The sequence below is a fragment of the Cyprinus carpio genome, chromosome B1 (genome assembly GCF_018340385.1).
Source record: "Cyprinus carpio isolate SPL01 chromosome B1, ASM1834038v1, whole genome shotgun sequence".
Classification (NCBI taxonomy): Eukaryota; Metazoa; Chordata; class Actinopteri; order Cypriniformes; family Cyprinidae; genus Cyprinus; species Cyprinus carpio.
This window is the reverse complement of record NC_056597.1, coordinates 19,601,917-19,622,305: the sequence shown is the minus strand read 5'-3', so window position 1 is coordinate 19,622,305 and position 20,389 is coordinate 19,601,917. Positions and strand designations below refer to the sequence as shown.

Sequence of the window (20,389 nt, the reverse complement as noted above, 5' to 3'; positions counted from 1 at the left end):
TTAACAAGATGTAATATAATTCTCAGGTGTCCCCAGAATGTGTATGTGTAGTTTCAGCTCAAAATACCCCACAGATCATTTATTGTCATTTTGAAAGTACCTATTTGATTTTGAGTGGGAAGCAGAAACATGCTATTTTCGTGCATGTCTCTTTAAATGCAAATGGACTGCTGCTCCCTTTTCCGTAACAGGGCTGTGCCATTACAGCTCTTACTTTAGATATTCTGCCAAAAAACATCTTTTTGGTTTTGATTAGCATGTATATTGCACTAAAATCATGTGTTTTAAAGCCATATCAGTTTAAACTACTTTTGATATATTGATTTCTGCGCGCACACATCCAAAGCACATGTTTAGAGAGATGTTTTTTGGTTTTATGTAAGTACTAAACTAAGTTCTCTTTCATGTCTTACTGTGCTTTAACTCTCAAATACTAAACAAGTTCATGTTAAAAACACACATAAGTTACAAAAACACAGTCAGTTATATCTGGTATATTAAGTATTAAGTGACAGCAGCATAATATTCAGTACCTATAGGGCTGCTACACTGTTAATGTAACTCAAACAATAAAACAAAAGCAGAAAATCACTCGCTCTGTACTGAATAACATCTATAACTTGAATAAGAAGACATTTTTTACTTGAATGCTGCTTTTAAATGCTCTGTCTGAAGATAAACATGGCGGATTGTGTTCGACTCACTCAGGGTGGGGTCTCTGGTCAACAGTCATGGGCGGGGCTTGTGCAGAGTGATGTCACATTTTACATGGTTTGTTCTGAGACACTGTTTATGATTTATGGGAATTAGAAAAAAGGAGTAGGTGGATTTTTGAATTGACAAATGCTACAATGTGGTCTTGTATGTGACAATATATATATATATATATATATATATATATATATATATATATATATATATATATATATATATATTTTTTTTTTTTTTTTTTTTTTTTTTTTTTTTTTTTTTGTGGAAAATTGTAAGAGTAGTAGCCTATGCTAGTATGTGGTTCCGCATTCTGAAGTCCAACATACGTATTACTCAAGCTGTTTTCTGAGAATGTGCAAGACTTCTGCTTCTTTAGCCAAAGTAGGGACATAACGAGAAGAGTAAGTGCAATAAATGGTAAAATTGTTTGTGTTACAACCAGCGTGTTCATAATTAAGACATTTAAAATAATATGGTAAGAAACACCAGATGTCAATATCAAGCAGCAAAACAAGCTGTTTTGTACAGCTATAAAATAGCTGGAAGCAGATGACACCGGAAGCCAGACACATAAAATTTACACATGTTCATGCCCGCTCTTACGGGAAAAATAAGGTGGATACTTGGCACAGAGAGAACAGGAAGTACCTTGCAATTGCAATGTATATACACGCAGCCATTATTATTATTATTTATTATTATTCTAATAATTAATTAAATGTAAATAACATAGTTATTTCAAGTGTTTAATCATTTATATAATAAATACATTTGAATTGTTTGGGAGATATTTTAACGCATATTAGGTCCAAGTACACCTTTTTATTCATATTTTTTATTTATAAAAGTAGCTTAAACGTAGCAGAAAGCTACTTTTGTCATCAATGTTTTTTTGTTTTGTTTTTTTTGGTGGGGGGGGTTACCCTGTAGAGTACTTGTTAGCTTATGCCAACTACATTTTTTAAAATACCTTGCCAAGAAAAATAACTAAACTTTGAATGCATCACAGAGTTCTTGAAGTATCCTTCCTCTGATTGGCTAAGAGGCACCGAAGACTTGTTCACTCCACCCTCCCCAGCCGTTTCCCAACAATGGACTTATCGTGACGGGAAACTGGTCAATCTACCTGTCAGCGTCCTGGTGGAGGGTGACATCATCTCTTTACGCCCTGGCAGTGAAGCGCCAACTGAACTAAGAGGAATTCAGGTTAGAATACATGAGACACTTAAATGAATAGTTCACCTAAAAGTGAAAAAAAAAATTATTTTCTTCTGTAGCACACAATGAGATTGAGCAAATAACAGAATTAAAATTTTGTGTGAAAAATTATTGTAAATACAGCTTGCCTACAATACACCCAAGGCAGCACTTTGTGTCTTTTATATCATTTTCAACAGATAAATGTAGTCTCTATTTTTTTTTTTTTTTAATTGTCTGATTGGAACTAAATGACTTTTTCTTTGTAGAGAGCCATAACACAAGGCATCTGACTCAGATGTGATTTTTGTTTTTTGGTATGTTTCTGGTTTATGAGGACAGGAAGAAGAGCATGTTGTTTTATCCCGCAGTGATGTGTTTAGTCATCTCTCCTCTCCACCTTCGCCATTGGACAATGGAAGGCCCCGCCCACATCGTTTGCTTCAACCACAGCTCTTCAGGGTAACAAAGTCTCCAGCGGCTGAGGTGGTTCAGTATGTTCATTTATTTATTTATTTTCCCCTTTTGAATAATATTTAATGTAGTTCTCAATTATATTTAATGGAAGTATCAGATGTTTCTCCTGAAGTACAAGTGAAAGGGTTCAGCTAACAAGTGCCATTGTGTTCCTTTGGTGTTCTTGTACTCACTTTTGAATAAGAGTCTTTTGATGTTAGCACATCTATCAGGCACAAAACAGAGATCCTAAAGAGGGACTTAAGAGCTTAAGGACTGCATTCAATAAGAAATCTCATCATTACACATCCGTCACTGGATCAGCTTGTAACAACATGACAGAAATTATCATAGACAATGTTAAAGCATACAGTATGCTATGCACACAAACTCCTAAACTACAGCCCCCGGATGTTCACAAGAGCAGGATTTATGGAAAAAGGCCCGGAATGTGACATGTCATCTCTTTTATATGGATCTTTTTTATGTAGGAGGTGTTTGGAGCTTTCTCAAGAGAGGCCTGTGTCTGTTCTGGATAATGAACGATTTACTGTGCAAAGTTTACTAGAAAGAGGCCCAGCGCCTTTTGTGCTGGTAAGACTTGTTTTATATTATCTTTTCACATTTTTGACAGATGCACTTGACAGATTTTTTTAGAAGAAGAAGTGACTAACATTGCATTCAAAGTTGTAGTACAGTATGTGTGAATTTCCATATGCTACTCTTCCTAAAAAACAAGGTACTGTCGTACCATGGTACCTTTTGGTATTCCTTTTTTGCTAGTGGTAATAGATGTAATGGATTGCAATAGCTTTTTCACTGTCTATGAAAATGAAAAATACATAAGTAAATAACTTTAAGAACTGTATGCTATGGTTCTTTTTGTCCCTGGCATATGCATTTGTTTCCTGTTTGGTCAGTCATCCTTCATCAAATCTTTTTGACTTTCATTTTCCAGGTGCTGCTTCTGGGGCTGAATCTGTTGCGTATTTTGTTTGGCGCTCCAGGTGTTGGACCGTGGCCTGTCACACTCCTGCAGTTACCTGTAGGATATCCAAATACAGTCATACACAAATTCACATACACTCACAACAAGTGAAAAACACTTGCAAATACTAGAAATATATTGGTGATACTGTATATTGGAGAAATATCAAAATCAAAAGTTCATCCACAAATGAAAAAAATAGCCGGAAATTTACTGATTTGGAGAAATGTAGCATTACATCACTTGCTCGCCAGTGGATCCTCTGCAGTGAATGGGTGCCGTCAGAATGAGAGTCCAAAGAGCTGATGAAAACAACACAATAATCCACAAGTACTTGTACTACCTTGTGGGTTATTAAGTTTTTATCAGCTGTTTGAGCACTAACTAGTTATTTCTTTATTAAGCTGTGCATTAGATTTTTTGATGCCTTATTTCACAGAAATAAAATGTAACCTTATGCAAACTCTAGTTCAGTGTATATTTAAAAAATATTGACCAAAACATAAAAATGCATCCGTAGTAAATACATGAAATGTTGTGTTTCAGGTGAATGGTGTTTTGCCTTTGTTGCCCCTGACTTTCCCCCTGCTTTGGGTTCTTGTGTGCATGTACGGAGAGGCCCGTGTTCTTTTACAGATGGGCTCTCAGCCAGCGGACTGGTGGGTATGTTCAATAAAGAGGAAACCACACAATAGCTGCCTGTATATTTGTTGCTTACAACTGTAACCATGTAAATGGATGTATTGTTGGTGATGATTTGGAATGCCAAAATGATTTTCCCATTTCATTGAACAGGAAATGTGGAAGCTGACCTGCAAGAAATGTTACTCAGTCTTCTGGGGTCAAACATCGACACTCTGCCACACTGCTAGTTTGCTACACAGTCTGGGATCTGTAACTGTAAGTGCAAAAAAGAAATCAGGCACAAAAAGATTTAAGGCACAATTAAATATATGCATGTCATTGCATTCAGTAATCAACTGGCATCTGCAAACAAGCTGTGTTTTAAATAATTGCCACTTGTTTTTATATTTTATCTAATGCAATGACATTCATACATTTTTATGTGTGTGTATTAGGTTTGAATTATAGCTTGCCTGCTGTACAGTACATTGCATTATGTTTCTCTGTGCTACACACACACTGAGTGATGCTGGGGCAGTAAATGTTATTTTATCCCTCTCACGGAGTCATGGTAATTCAATATTGTAATAAGAGCTTTTGAGTGTGTTCCAGAATGCAGTTTGTCACAGTATCAGTATGCAAGAATATTTATGAACTAATGTGAACTTTGTTAACTCTGCACTTCTTATGATGACATTTCTGAAAATGTCTTCATAAATATAACAAAATATCTTGATATATCTCAAGATATCTAAATGGGCCACAGGATATCTTACAATCTAAAAAAGCAACAAGATATTTGTAAAAAGTATGGCAGAAACACGTATCAGAAAGTAAAACCATAGTACTGAATGATTATAGTACCATACTCATATTCCCAGCAGGGATCATATGGTCTTGGCCAATATGAGATATTTTGCCATGTATTTTATTGGTCTATTGAATAATTTAATTGTGGATGCTATTTAAGATTATCTTTGTCATAATCTAATTTAACCAAAACACTAGTAATTTCACAATTTCACACAATACAATAATTTAATCAAAATTAATTTGTTCATATTTCACACAGTATATTATCATAGTGTTGTGATCATTTTCAAAGTTTTATTTGCATAACTAAATTACACAAAAGCTTTAATTATAATAATGGACATCGCATTAGGTAAAATTATTGTCTTAGTGGTATTGGACACAATTTTGATATATTTTTTGACTGTATTTGCATGGCACTCCAAGGTATTCAAAAATACTGTGGTATTACCCTGATGCATTTTTTTAAATGTAGTGTTGGGGTTTAGGATTGTAATAATGATAATGTTAATATTTATAACAGAGGTTCACAGACATTTTTATACAAAGGACCAAAACCTGATTGAGGGCTGTTGGACAAAAGTAAATGTTGCAATGTATCTAGTGATATTATATTATGTATTAAATAGAAAAAAACTATGTATTGAAACCAATTTTAATTAACATTTTAAAAAATAATAATAATAATCAAATTCACTTATATTGTTTTTGTATATTTAAATTTTTCAATTCTAAATTCAATATGCTTCAATGGCATGTTTTTCCTTCAACTTGTGATATAGCATGGTGGGGCAAATCTAACGTCATCACAGACCAACTTTGGTTTGGGCATCTCTCTGATTTATAATGATATTTATGTTGCATTTAATATTTATTAAGAATAATAAAAGTCACAAATTGTTTGTGTGTGTGTGTTTGGTTGTGTATATGTATTCCAGGTCCTGTGTTGTGTTGATAAACAGGGCATTCTCTCATGGCCCAGTCCAAACCCTGAGAAGATTCTGTTCTTTAGCAAGTCCACCTCATCACAAGAGACAGAAAGACAGAGGCAAAAAGAGAGAGAAAGAGACAAAGAAACAGAAGAGGTCGGCCTGCAGGATGCCATTCAGGTAAAAAAAAACAAAAAGCATATTTTGATTAAAATGAGTCTGCTTTCACGAGTCATCACAAGGTCTCATCTGATGTCTTTATTCTCAATCCGCTCAATCTGCAGTCTGCAGATGTTAAGTTTGTCGGTGGGTCAGGCTCAATGCGATGACTCACGGGTGCAGTTTGATGACGCATGCTGGCAGCGTCACGCCCCCTCTCTTCGGCCTCTGGGATTGGCTGTGCAGTTGGTCCTCTGTGACCCTGGAGTCGCCACCCGCATACTCCGCCTCTCCGACCACCTGACCCATGCCGCGCTGGTGCACACTCGACCCCCATGTCAGCCGGTCCGCCCACCCTGGGGCCTCTGCCATCTACCGAGGATTCTGGGTAAAGCCACATGAATAGTGGTGTTTAATGCTCCAGGGAAATGCACCTTTTGTCGAGGTAGTTTCACAACTGTGTGAAAGCAGAAGCATAAGTAAAAGTGAAGGCAGAGTAAAGAGAAAGGGATATAGTGTGTGTATCACTAGCGAAAAAGTATCAGTAGTGTTTCTACATATGTACTATGGTAAAACCATGTTTCTGGGCATCAGTAGTAATGTATATCAAGTACCATGGAGTAACATACAGTAAATACCATTATTTACAGAAAGCACTTTCTTTGTTTTTTTGGACATGTCACTATTTTGTGAACATGTATCATGGTATTCTTCAGAATACCGTGGAATATTATGTACACTACTATTTGTTTGGGGGTTTTGAAAGATCATGTGACTCTGAAGACTGGAGTAATGATGCTTAAATAGAAAATAATTATTTTAAATTGTAATAATATTTCAAGTTTTTTTTTTTTTTTTTTTTGCATATTTTACTGTATTTTTTTATTTTATTTTAAGAAAGCTCCAGCTTAAGAGACTAAAACATAAAAAAAAAAATTAAAAAAAAAATTAAAAAAAAAAAAATGTACAGACCCCATACTTCTGAACAGTAGCCTAGTGTAAATACCAAGATTCATTTCAATGGTGTGGTATATTTCCCATTACTTAAAAATACTGGCATGGTATTTTTAATACTGCATTGCAGGGTTATTTAAAAAAAGTATATAATGGTAGTATCATGGTTGCTGTTTGATAAGTGTCTTGTAACTTGAAGTCTTTCATAGTTTCCAAAAATAAATATCCAGCAAAACTGCATTGTAGTGCTGACAGTGTGTGTATATGCAAATCTACAGGCTTCTCCACCTCCGCGAAAGAGCCTTTCGAGCAGAGAATGAGTGTGGCAGCCTACACCCTGCCCTCCGTCGCCTGCCCTGGAGACCCAGGGATCATTGCTCCACCTTCTGTGTCAATGAGACGGCTTCCTTTCTCACATCTCATAGCACTGCTGGTGCACCACACTTACACCGGTGAGCACACGCACATGTACAGTATAAATGCATCAACATTCCTGGATGTTTGTGACATTACAACATCACAGCCAATAGTAAACAGGACCATGAGACAGGACACATAAAACTAGAACTGATAGGACAGGATAGTTTTAGTATTATTTATATACTAATTTAAGTTTTAATAATATTTTGAATTAGCTTTTAATTCTATATTTTTAGTTTTAAATTTTAGTTTTTTGGCGCATTTGTCATTTTTATTGTTATTTTATTATTTATAGTTAGGTTTAATTTATTTTTATTATATTTGTTTTTTGTTAATGTATTTATTTCTGTTAGCTGTTAGCTGTCAGAGGTTTTATAAGTGTAAATTTCCATCAATTAAACATTTCAACTCTTGGGAATTGGATCAAATAATCAAGAAACAGATGTTAAAAATTGCAGCTGATATTACTTCCAGGTCATTTGTCACATTACGCTGTCAAGCTGAGAGCATTGCATTATGGGACAAAGTATTCCATGATAGCGTGATGCAGAAAATGTGCAAACTAGTATGCAGTAAGATGGTATGATCGTACAGCTCTTACAGTAAATATGTTTGAGATCCACAGTTTAATTATATCACAAACTATCTAATATTCTGTTTCTGTCTAGCATGTTTCATATAGAGTACAATTTGATGGTTTTGTCCCGGCGATCGTCAGTTGTTCTCATATGGCTCGGCTGATGTAATTTTGGGTGCATGCACTGAATTCTGGGATGGAGAGGATATTCAACCCCTCACAGACTCTGACAGGTTTGAATTCTATGTAGACTCATGCTGTGAACTGTATGTGTGTGTATTAGAGCACCTGCTGTGAACACATCTCTCATTTCTGCTCTTTGAAAGTCAGTGAGCGGTTCCTACCTAAAGCACATTTACTGCTGGCACGTCCCCCTGGAGCATCTAGGGTTAAGTGCTTTGCTCAAGGACACAGAGGTGTTAGGAAATCTCACTATTTCCTCCGTTAATAAAACACTTCTTCGGGCAGTTTGAATCACCAGCTTTCAGATCTTGAATCTCTAAAGGCACACTGACAGTGATTAAACCCCTGGAGGTTGCCAGGTCGGTGCTAGCAGGCATTCCTATTTGAATGTAGTCCACATCTAGTCGCATTACATCACGGCTTATTTGCATTAAGCTGAACTTTGTTGTGTTATGCACAGATGGAACTGCAATGGCTTTGTTAGACTGAAATAGAAACTAAATCAATGAAAAATCTAATTATAAAAATATATAATAATATAGAAACATTATCTAATTTATCTAATTTTTATATTTTATGTATACTTTTAATAAATATCTAAATTATTATTGTGTATTATATGTGAGTTTAAGGTTGGTATTCAGTAAGATTTAAAAGAAGTTTTCAAAAATGTTTTTATTAATTTGATTCAAGATACAATAAAAACAGTGATGTTGTGAAGTATTATTACAATTTAAATGAACTATTTTCTGTTTTATTATATTTAAAGAATTCATTCCCGTGATGCAATGCTGAATTTATAACAAGAAACATTACTTATTATGTAAAAAAAAAATTATCTGATGAATAAAAACAGTATTTATTTAAAATAGTTTTTGCAAAGGAATTCTATTAAAGTAGAGTTTCTTTTAAAATATTTTTTGTGTGTGCATGTGCAGGAAGAAAGTTGTGGATTTTTATCAGCGTTCCTGTATGGCTGGTCAGTGTGTTGCTGTTTCCTTTAAGCCGCTGTTACAACCACATGACCCAGAAATAGATGACACCTGTGTGGAACTGCCTTTGAACCACAGTACTGACACTACAGGTACATGAGGAAAAAGTCTTATTATGTAAAAATACATGATCATGTACATGACTAAAATGTTAACAGGAAGTATAATATCTGTGTGTGCGTGCGTGCAGATGACGTCTCTATCACACCCCTCAGGCAGCAGATCTTTCTGGGTCTGGTGTCCTCACAGTATCAAGCCCGTCCTGATATGGTCAGACTTATCTCAGGGCTGGACAGTGCTTGCATCCGTTTTGTCTATTTTTCCAGTGAAGAGGAAGTTCGGAGTAAGGTCAGCAGACATAAACACTCCTACACACAAATGTACAGTAATAGCAGTAATAGAGGTATTCTGTAGCCTGTCTAATGTTAACAAATAGCCTGAAAAGCCTTTTCAGAAAGTCATTTCAGAGCTGAAACAAGTTACTATAATTAGATACAATATAATAAATTGAAATCATGTAATATGTCATACACTACTGTACAGACTTTTGGTGTCAGTATGATCCTTTTTTTTTTTTTTTTTTTTTTTTTTTTTAGTAGGTAAGATTCACCAAGGTTGCATTTATTTGATCATAATATACTGTAAAAACTGTAATATAGTGAATTATTATTATTTTCAGTATAATTACTCCAGTCTTCAGTGGCACATGATTTTGTGCTCAAAAAAAAAAAAAAAAAAACAATTATTTGCAATAGAAATCTTTTGTAATGTTAGAAATGTCTTTGCTGTCACTTTTGATCAATTTATTGAATCCTTGCTGAATAAAAAAAAAAGTATTAGTTTGTAAACTTTTGAAAGTTAGTATATAAATTATAACATGCTGTTGTGCACTGACAAAACATGCACTGTAATACCAGGAGCATGTTTAAAAAAGTAAATGGGCTCTTTGTCGACTTTAGATCATGTTATGATTGTTGGATAGGAATGTTTTTGCAGGACCAACACAGGATGTTGATGTGGGAACATGTCCTAAATCATATCATTTACAGCGCAGCTGCTGTTTAACATTTTCATTATTCAAACAATGTTGGATGATCGACTGTACAAATGTTTTATTTGTGTAATTTACAAGTTGAATCATTCCATGAGTAGGTGTTTGCCGAGAAAATGGGACTGGAGACGGGATGGAACTGTCATATCTCCCTCCAATCAGAGAGCTTCCCTCTCGACCCAGATAACGTGGAGGAGCCGGTGACCGAGGAAGGTGAGAGACAGAGTTATGCATTGCAGAGATTAATGCCAGTTATGACCAGTTCTGTTCTATTTATCCTTTTAAATTTGCATTTATTGGTTTCAGAGGAGGACATTCTGCTGAGAGACAGTGTCAGAGAGAGGGCAGAGTCAAGAGCAACTGAGCATGATGGAGCATGTCTCATCGAGGACCTAAACAGGGTGCCACTCGTTTACACTATATTAACACTTCAGATTTCTATAAAGGCATTATGTAGACCTTCTAAGAAGCTGTTTTCCTTGTTGGGACCAGGAGGTAGGATCCCAAAATAGAGATAACCTGATTCTTGTTTTTCCAGGCCAAACTTCCAAAAGGAATAGAGAATGTGAGGCCACATCTGGAGAACATTGATAATGTTCCGTTGCTGGTCCCTTTATTTACAGACTGCACATCACAGAGTAAGACACACACACACATACACACACACAGTGTTGCAACATTTATTTATTTTGTTGGTATTTGTCTAAATAAATTAAAAATAAAGTTATAGGCTCTTATGACTCAAATTTTGTTGACAAATGTTTTAATGAATAAATTGTATTAATCTTCCTATAAAAATGCATTGAGCAGTTATGAAAAACTGATTGATCAAAATTGACAGTAAAAAAGTTCAAATGACTAAACAGTTCAATTAGAAAAAAATTAAAGAACTGAAAGAGGAAAGAAAGAAATACTTTTATTCAGCTAGGATGCATTAAACTGATCAAAAGTGATAATAAAGACATTTATAAAATTACATTTTTTATTTCAAATAAATGCTGCTCTTTAAAACTTTCTATTCACCAAAAAAAAAAAAATACTGAAAAAAGATATCACTGTTTCCATACAAGTATTACGCAGCACAGTTTTTTTTTTCAACAATAAGAAATGTTTAGCTACAAATTTAGCTTGCCATCAGAGGTAAAATATATATTTAAAAATATATTGCAAGAGAAAACTGATTTAATTGTAATAATAAAATTAATAATAAAATAATAAAATGCATGTTTGAGTTGTCTCAACTGAAAATATCTTGTTCTGACATATCTTAAAATATGCCGGTGTCATTGTAATGTGTCGAGATGCACACCTTAATGTTTTCTTCTAAGGCATTTTTGTAAAAGTTGCTTAAATATCTTAATTTAACTAAGGCCTAGTCCTGGCTTAAACTAAGCCCCGTTCATGAAACTGGGCCATATTGCTTAAAAATAGCTCTTCATTAGATGAATGAAATGAATAAATTTTTGAGTCATAAACACCTCCCTGAGAAAGCACAAAAAACTGCACTCACTAGTTTTAGGCCTGCTTTGTCAGAGCTGGTTGGCTTTTTTTTTTCTTATTCTTTTTTTTTCTAGTTTTGGCAACACTGCTCAGACTTATTTATATAACCATCAACAAAGCCACCATTCTAAACTGTGCTTGTGTGTGTGTGTGTGTGTGTGTGTGTGTGTGTGTGTGTGTGTGTGTGTGTGTGTGTGTGTGTGTGTGTGTGTGTGTGTGTGTGTGTGTGTGTGTAGCTGAATGTGAGATGGTGTGTATCATGCAGGATTATGGAGAGGTCGTGTGCTGCCTCGGGAGCAGTCAAAACATCAACAACAATGAAATTTTCTTACAAAGTGATATCAGGTGATCCGTCTAGCCTTTAATTCACCTCTTCTCATCTCTTTTGCCTCAATAACCTGCCAAGAATGGATTTACTCATGACATGACATGACTTATTTTAATATTTTAACAACACACCCTAATCCCAATTGATTGAAATGCCAGCATGAAACAATGTGGCATAAAAATGGCCACCTATATTGTCCGCAAAAGCATAATACAGTTCACTAAACACATTGACCTTTGGTGACCTGTTAGCAGCCAATTAGCATTTTGTTGTACTATATGAGTTAAGTTGTCACACTTAAACTAACCCTGGTTTTCCTAATATGGCCAAGATTTCTAAGTGGAATCATTTGCCTTTATGCATTTATTTGATGCATATTATATTATATATTTTACATTATCCATTGTTTCTGACCTATTAATTGACAGCATTGCTTTAGATCCTCTGGTTTCCACATGTTGCTGGTCCAATTCTGATGCAGCTGATGCAGCTTTGAACACATCAGACTCTTTAAGTGTAATTCAGCTCTCTAGCGCCATCTGTGGGTTGGCTTGTACAGTACAGTTTAACCAACAAGACAACAACACCGTCATCAGGCTCATCAAACAGGTGAATGTGGACGCGCATGAGCACATATACACTAATGGGTGTATAATATATTGGTAATTTTTATAAATACAATAATGTTGTTTTCTTCAGGCACGTCACACCACGGCAGGCATCAGAAAGTGTTTTCTGTTTTTGCTCCAGTGTCAGCTGTCCCTTGTCCTCATTCAGGTATAAGAGAGGACTAGTAGTGTCACCTAAATAAAGCATATGCATAATAAAAAATTATAATAATTCATATAACTAAAAATACATTAATTAATTAATATACTTTTATTATTAAACTTAGATAGATAGATAGATAGATAGATAGATAGATAGATAGATAGATAGATAGATAGATAGATAGATAGATAGATAGATAGATAGATATCAATTAAGTCTAACTACATAAACACAATTGTGTCTGTATTTAAAATTATTAATATATTTAAATTCATTAAATGTAATTAATTAAACATTCATTGAACAATTTATTTATCTGTTCATTTAGTCTATTTCTCAGTTTGCAAATAAATTTTTATTTAAATATACATTTTTGAGTAAATCCTTTAAAAGTAGTATTTTTATTATTATTATTAATTGTTAATTTTTAGGGCACATTTAGGACTTTATATTACTGGTCTCTTTAAAATGAAAATTGTGTCATTAATCACTTACCCCCATGTCGTTCCAAACCCATAAAAGCTTTGTTCGTCTTCGGAACACAATTTAAGATATTTTGGATGAAAACCAGGAGGCCTGTGACTGTCCCATAGACTGCCAAGTAAATAACAGTGTCAAGGTCCGTAAAAGGTATAAAAGTCGTCGTCAGAATCACTGTATGCTGCGTATGCTCTTCTGTATCATCTGTGCCACAAGGATGCGCTGTTTTCTTTCAAATCAAAGCTAAATACACGTAGAAACAGCACATCCTTGTGACACGGATGATACAGAAGAGCATACGCAGCATACAGTGATATGGAGAGACACAGAGGAGACTGTTGACAAAAGAATTGTTGAATAAATTTGTTATTTTTGTTTTCTTCCCTTACAAAAAGTGTTCCCATCGCTTTATGGCAGATGGAGTATTCTGACCACGACTTACATACCTTTTCTGGACCTTGACACTCTTATTTACTTGGCAGTCTATGGGACAGTTACAGGACTCCTGGTTTTCGGGTTTGGAACGACATGGGGGTAAGTGATTAATGACAAAATTTTCATTTTGGGGTGGAGTATATGTTTCACATGCACTTAGTTACTTTGACTTTGCTATTTCTGTCAGAAGTAATGAGTAACACACTCGTGATTTACATCTAAAGCTCAGAGTTTGACAGGTGCAGCTGAGTAAGCTGGTGTGTGTTCGTTTATTTCCACAGATTCTGGCATGTGTGTGTCAACTTCCTCCTCCTTTGGGCACAAGTGATGTCCTCTTTCTGTCCTGTTTCTATTTTCCCTTACTGAGGTATGAACGAATATAATAAACAATAACATGCATCCAAATGCATGCACAAAATAACCCAAAAAATCTATAATAAAAACTGAGAGGGCTCCTAAACATTCAGATCAGTGGTCAGACAATATGTGTTTTCTTAGAATTGAAATTGCCCTGATCTTGAATGTTTGATAAAAATCCTTGAATATAAACATATATTATAGTTAGTTTTGTGTCTGTTTTTGAAGGCATAGTTTTATTATTATTTACTCTCTTTTGACTAAATTCCTTTCCCTTTCCAGTGTGTCCCTTCTGGGAAAGCCATCTGACAATTCCATCATGAAAGTTCCTACTGGGAAAAATCTCAGATTCCTACCAAAAAAGGTAAAGAAACAGAAAAAGCTTTTAAAAAGGGGTCTGTAATGGATTTTCTGAATATTTGAGAATATTCATTGGCCTGGATAATATTCACAAAAGAGCATCTGCTTATTGAGTTCATTCTAAGTTGTTTTGATACACATAACACTCATTGTATAATTGATTAGCTGAAGAGATGTACAGTAGTTTTGTGTATTTCTCTGCAGACATTGCGGCTGTTTGTGCTGTGTTTGCTGGTGAAGTTTGGTCTCACCGTGTGCACCTTTCTCACATGCTTTGGCCTCATGCTGCACAGTTTCTGTCTTGATATTAACCATCAAGATGAAGATCTGTGTCACCCAGCATCATTGCTCATGTATGTGGAAGTGTATGTGATGCGTGTAGATGTTTGTAATAGCATTCTAACTTAGTTCCACTCTTTTTATTGCAGATATTCTATTTTCTGTGTGACAAATGAATTTTGTGATTTTCATTCTTTATTTAATTTTTTTTTCACTCGGTCTGCCATAAGTTGAAGGAATAATTCACCCAAAAATGAACATATTATAAAAATTTACTCACCCTCAGGCCATCTAAGATGTAGAGGATTTTGTTTCTCCATCAAAACAGATTTGGAGAAATGTAGCATTACATCACTTGCTCACCAATGGATTCTCTGCAGTGATTGGGTGCCGTCAGAATGAGAGCTGATAAAAACATCACAATAATCAGCTAATCCACATGACTCCAGTCCATCAATTAATGTCTTGTGAAGTGAAAAGCTGTGTGTTTGTAATAAATAAATCCAACATTAAGACATTTAAAACTTAAAAACATTGAGTCCTCTTTCCATAATATTGCCTTCTCCAGTAAAAACCTTGTATCATCTGAATCAGGTCAGAAATATGCACTGATAAAGTGCCGTTTTCAAATGTCAGTGGATGTTGATGTGAGAGGATAACATGGGGATGGACTTTTTCACTAGCAGAAGCATTATTATGGATTATGGACTGGTCACTTTAAATTAGTTTCTTACAAAAAAACAGCTTTTCACTTCACAAGACGTTAATTAATGGACTACAGTGGTGTGGATTTTGTATATCTTTTTATCAGCTGTTTGGACTCACTCTGAAGGCACCCATTTACTCCAGAAGATCCACTGGTGAGCAAGTGATATAATGACAATTATTAAAAACAATTGTTTTTTGAATATCATGAAGTCAATCATATATCAACAATGTATCATACTAAACAATTCATACTGTTTCACATACTGTTTAAAATAATTGTATGGCATATAAATGAACCATAGATCTTTTTTTGTGCAAATTCACCCTTGCTGTGTTGCTGAGATATTGAAATAATATACAGTATAATGGTAAAAGTGAATCTGTTTTTCTGGTTTTTCTGCAGGAATTCAACAGTGTGGTCTCCCGACTGGTACGGCAGACACTCAGATGGTCTAAGTCTGGCGCAGAAAGTCATCGCCTTTCTTGTGCTGCTCAATGCCAGTCAGTGACAATTCCTTTGTGGTGCTATTTTCATTTTTTTTTTTTCCAGTGTTTTTATTCTTGGTTGAACAGTTCCTTCAACGACATCAAGCTTGCATAAAGCTAAATCATTCAGCATACTGAAAGTGAAGATGTGTCCGAGTATGAACCTGGTGTTCCCTGTGTGTGTGTGTGTGTGTATGTGTGTGTTAAGTGTGTACTTCTATCAGTCATGTGCATCGCTCAGCTCCCATGTGGAAACAGAGCCCACTGAGCAACCATTGCTGGTGTGCTGTCATCTGCATTGTGTAAGTAGCTTTTTATCATGATATATTTATACATTTTGTTTAAAAAAAATGGTCATCATTTACTCACTCATTTACTCAAGTTGTACCAAACCTGTATGCATTTCTTTCTTCTGTTGAACACAAAATAAGATATTTTGAAGAATGTGTGTAACCAAACATCTGACAGTAGACATTGACTTTTTTTCCAAACTATCCCTTTTAATTCTAATTAATAACTTCAGAAGCATGAGTTCTTTTATGGAAGTTATGGACTGGTCATTTAAATACCAGGCTGTCTCTGTTTCCCTCACAGGCCAGTTCTTAATGCTTCTTTGGCAATGGTTTCCCGCTTCATGTGGCATGACCCTGACCTCCACCACATGTTCTGTATCTCTGATATTCCCATGGCATCCTGGGTGTTAGGAATCCTCTGGCTGATCCCGCTGGTCTTTATCAATGAGGGCATCAAACTGCATGAGATCAGGTAATACAACCACAATAATATAATACAATGGTTACACTTTCTAACTTATTTAAATAAGTCATTAGCAAACAGTATGTAATGCTGTCTAGATTAGTAGTTAATATACTGTATATCCAAATAGTAATCTATGCTACCATTCAAAAGGTTTGTTTGTTTGTCTTTAAAGAAGTCTCTTATGCTCACCAAGGCTGCATTTATTTGATCCTATTTAAATAAATGTAATTTATTCCTTTGATGCAAAGCTGAATTTTCAGCATCATTATGCCAGTCTTCAGTGTCACATGATCCTTCAGAAATCATTCTAATATGCTGATTTGCTGCTCAAGAAACATTTCTGATTTTTATCAATGCTGAAAACAGTTGTGCTGCTTAATATTTTTGTTAAAACCATGACACTTTTTTTAGGTTTCTTTGATGAATATAAAGTTAAAAATAACAGCATTTATTTGAAATAAAATCTTTTGTAACATTATAATTATTTTAACATTAGTCTGTGACTTTTGATCAATTTAATGTTTTTACTGAATAAAAGTAAAATAATAAAAAACATTTTTAATTAAAATCTCACCATTGTTCTTATGTATCATGTATGTTTTCATTGAAATAACATATGTAAAATATATAAATTTATAAAAAAAATTAACATATTAATGTTACAAGATATTTATTAAAATATTTTACATTTAAGCCAACTTTTAAGTAATTTACTTATTAATAAACAAAATTTTATTATTTAAAATGAATATAAATTAATGCCATTGTTAAAATTTTGTTGTGTCATACATGTTAAATATATGTGGGTTTGTGATTGTTTGCTACAGGATGAGGGTGAGATACCAGAAACGTCAGAAGCTTCAATTTGACACCAAACTCGGCATGAACTCCCCTTTTTGATATGTCTGTCAAAAACAAGTCTCAAAAAAACATACAAACCTTTTCATATTGTCACCACACATAAGAATTAGAGAAAATACAGATTCAGTATTAAGAGTGTTGACCTTTAGGTGGCAGTACTGCAATGAGAACAACATTAGCAACCTCTAAAAAACACACTCTCTAGTCTGCCAATGCTAATTTCATTTTATCAACATGAAGTTATATCACCTTACTTACTTTCAAGTTATTTTACTGCATGGAGACACCTCAATCTCTCATGTTGATTCTACCACCCCCCCCCACCCCCCCCACCCACAGGTTAATCTTTCTGATTTCCTTGATTGCCTTATAATCAGGCTTTAACTACATGTATTATTTTAGTATTTACTTTTTTAATGACTCAATCAAGCACAACCTTTGTTTAGAATTATACTTTTCAATATTAAGTAAACACAGCACAGCAAATGTCTTTAGTATTGTCCATGCCTTCTAATAAAACTCATTTAATATACTGACATTTGATGTTATCATAAAAAAAACCCAAAGCCCAATATATATTATCGCCCCGTGAACAGATGGATGTGTTAAGTGCTTTTAATAAAATGTCATTTATGAGATGCTGGGTCAGCAGATATGAGAGTAATTGACTTGTCATTCTCCGTGCGTGTGTGAACATAGTCATCTACCTGAACACACTTTACTGATGTCTGAATTTACACTATATAGAGAAACGAGCAGCTTTATGATATAAAAATGCTTCTGCACACCAGGGAAGGTGCATGTGTATTATTGAGTGTATGATAAATCTCTCACACCCATCTCCCCTTTGCCGCCTCCGTTAAAACAATGGAAGTCGCTGATTCGGCACTCTGTGTTTGCCATAAAACTCCCTTATCAGCTTCCTCTACCTACGGAACAAGCTTCCTCTGTCCTCATTAATCTTTTACTGATAAAATGAAGGTTAACAAACTCTTAATTCATCTAAGGAATATCACCCGTCGTTTAAAATCTCTTGTGTGTGTGTACCTGTGATCACTTAATGGTGACTACAGTTTCTCTCATCAAGGCCAAAGGTTGCTAAGCAACCTCACCCTCAGTTACTGTCCTTTTGGCAGATGAGGCTTTGAATACAGATGTATATATATATATATTTAAATTCATAAACTAAAGGGAACACACATTTTGCGTGTGATTATCATTGCTGTGCCTTGCTGTAGTGGCTAGATTTAAAAATGCCCATTTACAGTCTCTTAAATGTGTTTTTTATGCATTTGAAGACACACATAATAACAATAAATATATTATTTAAAGAAGTCTCTTATGCTTACCAGTGCTGCATTACTTTATCAAAAATACAGAAAAATAATGAAATATATTACAATATAAAATAACTCTTTTATATTTTAATATATATTAAAATGTAATTTATTCCTGTGATGCAAAGCTGAATTTTCAGCAGCCATTACTCCAGTGTCTTCAGTGTCACATTATTCTTTCCTGCTAGTGAATAAAGGTCAGGTTGATCACATATCACCGTTTATGTCCCATAGATCATTTCAGCATGTTATATACATCGGTTCAGAATAATGAAGGTGTTCCAGTGTTGATTAAACAGTATTCAGTTACCAAATCCAAGCAAACAATAATCATTGCATGTTCCGGTTGCACAGAGAGCAACTGACATTCTTGTGCCTTAGCTGCAGGTCAAATTATAATGAGTGGTGAGATCTTACTACAAAGAGAGCCATTAATCAGTAGGCCACTAGTTTTAGTGTATTTTAGTTAAGCTGAATTATTCGCATATAAAAGGAAACTCAATTATGTAAATTTATGTAAAGAATGTAACTGCCAGCTATTTCATAATTACCTGACACTTTTCACCAGTAGGGTACAAATTGGTTTCTTATTCATTTTAAGGCCAAAATCAAAAACGGTTATCAAACATTAAATAAATGTATGCACACACACGCTCAAGTAATTGTTGAACATTTAACTTAAAAGATTTAATTATAAATATTTAGTCCCATTTAAATGTATTAATAAAAAATAAATAAATAAAAATAAAACAATAAAAGTTCCATAGAATTGTGACAGCTTGGCAGGAAGATGTTCTACAAGTTCTAAAATATTAAATAAAATGAATATAAAATAAAACTACACATATTAAATTTACGTTGACCTTTCGAGCTTACTTTTTTCCACATGATTTCACTTTGTTGAAAATGAGCTAAATTAGACTTTAACTTGAAAACTTCCAAGTCATTTTCAAACCCTATTTGTTACAAGGGCCACCTTGTTATATATTATCCATGTTACTCATTTTTAAGCAGTCACTGCTTTACCTTGGTTGACCTTTTCCCTCTATGTGCTCGTGACTTACTTGAAGAAGAAGCACTGCAGTGGATCAAACACATCACGTCACCTATATTGTTGTTTCCCTTCATTTACTCCACTGAGTGATCACATTGATTTTTGCTCTGTCCTCAGTCCATCACACAGGGCTCATGCTAAAACCAGACTATAAAGCCTAAACTGCAAAATTACCAAATTACATGTGAACTTTGCTTTACTATAGTAAAGAAAGCTGTGATCCTTATTTTTGGTTCTTATCATGACACGAATATGTGCTTAGGCATTTATTTATTCATGTATTAAATGCAAAAGAGATCGCTTTTGGGTTAGGATTAGTCTTTACTAATTATAATTAGATTAATAATCATTTAAATATTAGCATTTGATATAAAAAAAAATGCCCAAACTTTAGCAACATCAGACAAAATCTGCAGTAGGGATGTGCTCATTAATAAAATCATTTTTTTTTTCTTTTTTTTAATCTAAAAATTCAAAAGAGGGTTAGGATTAGTCTATAGTAATTATAATTAGTATATTTAATCATTTAAATATTAGCATATGATATTTTTAAAATGCTAATAAATAAATAAATAAATAAAAATCCCCCAAGTTTAGCAATATCTGACAAAATATGGACT

General features: G+C 34.3%; 1 protein-coding gene across 1 annotated transcript; it reads left to right on the top strand.

The window, feature by feature from the left end:
- Window positions 1–681: 681 nt before the first annotated feature.
- LOC109060649 (transmembrane protein 94-like) lies at window positions 682–18,628 on the top strand. Its single transcript, XM_042715977.1, has 25 exons — window positions 682–771; window positions 1,699–1,917; window positions 2,251–2,402; window positions 2,856–2,958; window positions 3,323–3,409; window positions 3,899–4,015; window positions 4,148–4,252; window positions 5,728–6,265; window positions 7,110–7,387; window positions 7,952–8,061; window positions 8,950–9,095; window positions 9,194–9,351; window positions 10,156–10,267; window positions 10,361–10,455; window positions 10,593–10,692; window positions 11,791–11,899; window positions 12,311–12,491; window positions 12,582–12,659; window positions 13,850–13,935; window positions 14,208–14,289; window positions 14,490–14,638; window positions 15,676–15,773; window positions 15,967–16,060; window positions 16,353–16,523; window positions 17,345–18,628. The coding sequence occupies exons 1-25, from the start codon at window positions 682–684 to the stop codon at window positions 17,415–17,417; spliced, it is 3,531 nt and encodes a 1,176-aa protein (XP_042571911.1). The 3' UTR covers window positions 17,418–18,628.
- Window positions 18,629–20,389: the final 1,761 nt, after the last annotated feature.

Coding starts and splice junctions, on each gene's coding strand:
- LOC109060649 (XM_042715977.1), top strand. CDS start 682: ATGGCGGATTGTGTTCGACTCACTCAGGGTGGGGTCTCTGGTCAACAG. Junction 10,693..11,790: donor TACAGACTGCACATCACAGA/GTAAGACACACA, acceptor GTGTGTGTGTAG/CTGAATGTGAGATGGTGTGT. Junction 13,936..14,207: donor TTCTATTTTCCCTTACTGAG/GTATGAACGAAT, acceptor TTCCCTTTCCAG/TGTGTCCCTTCTGGGAAAGC.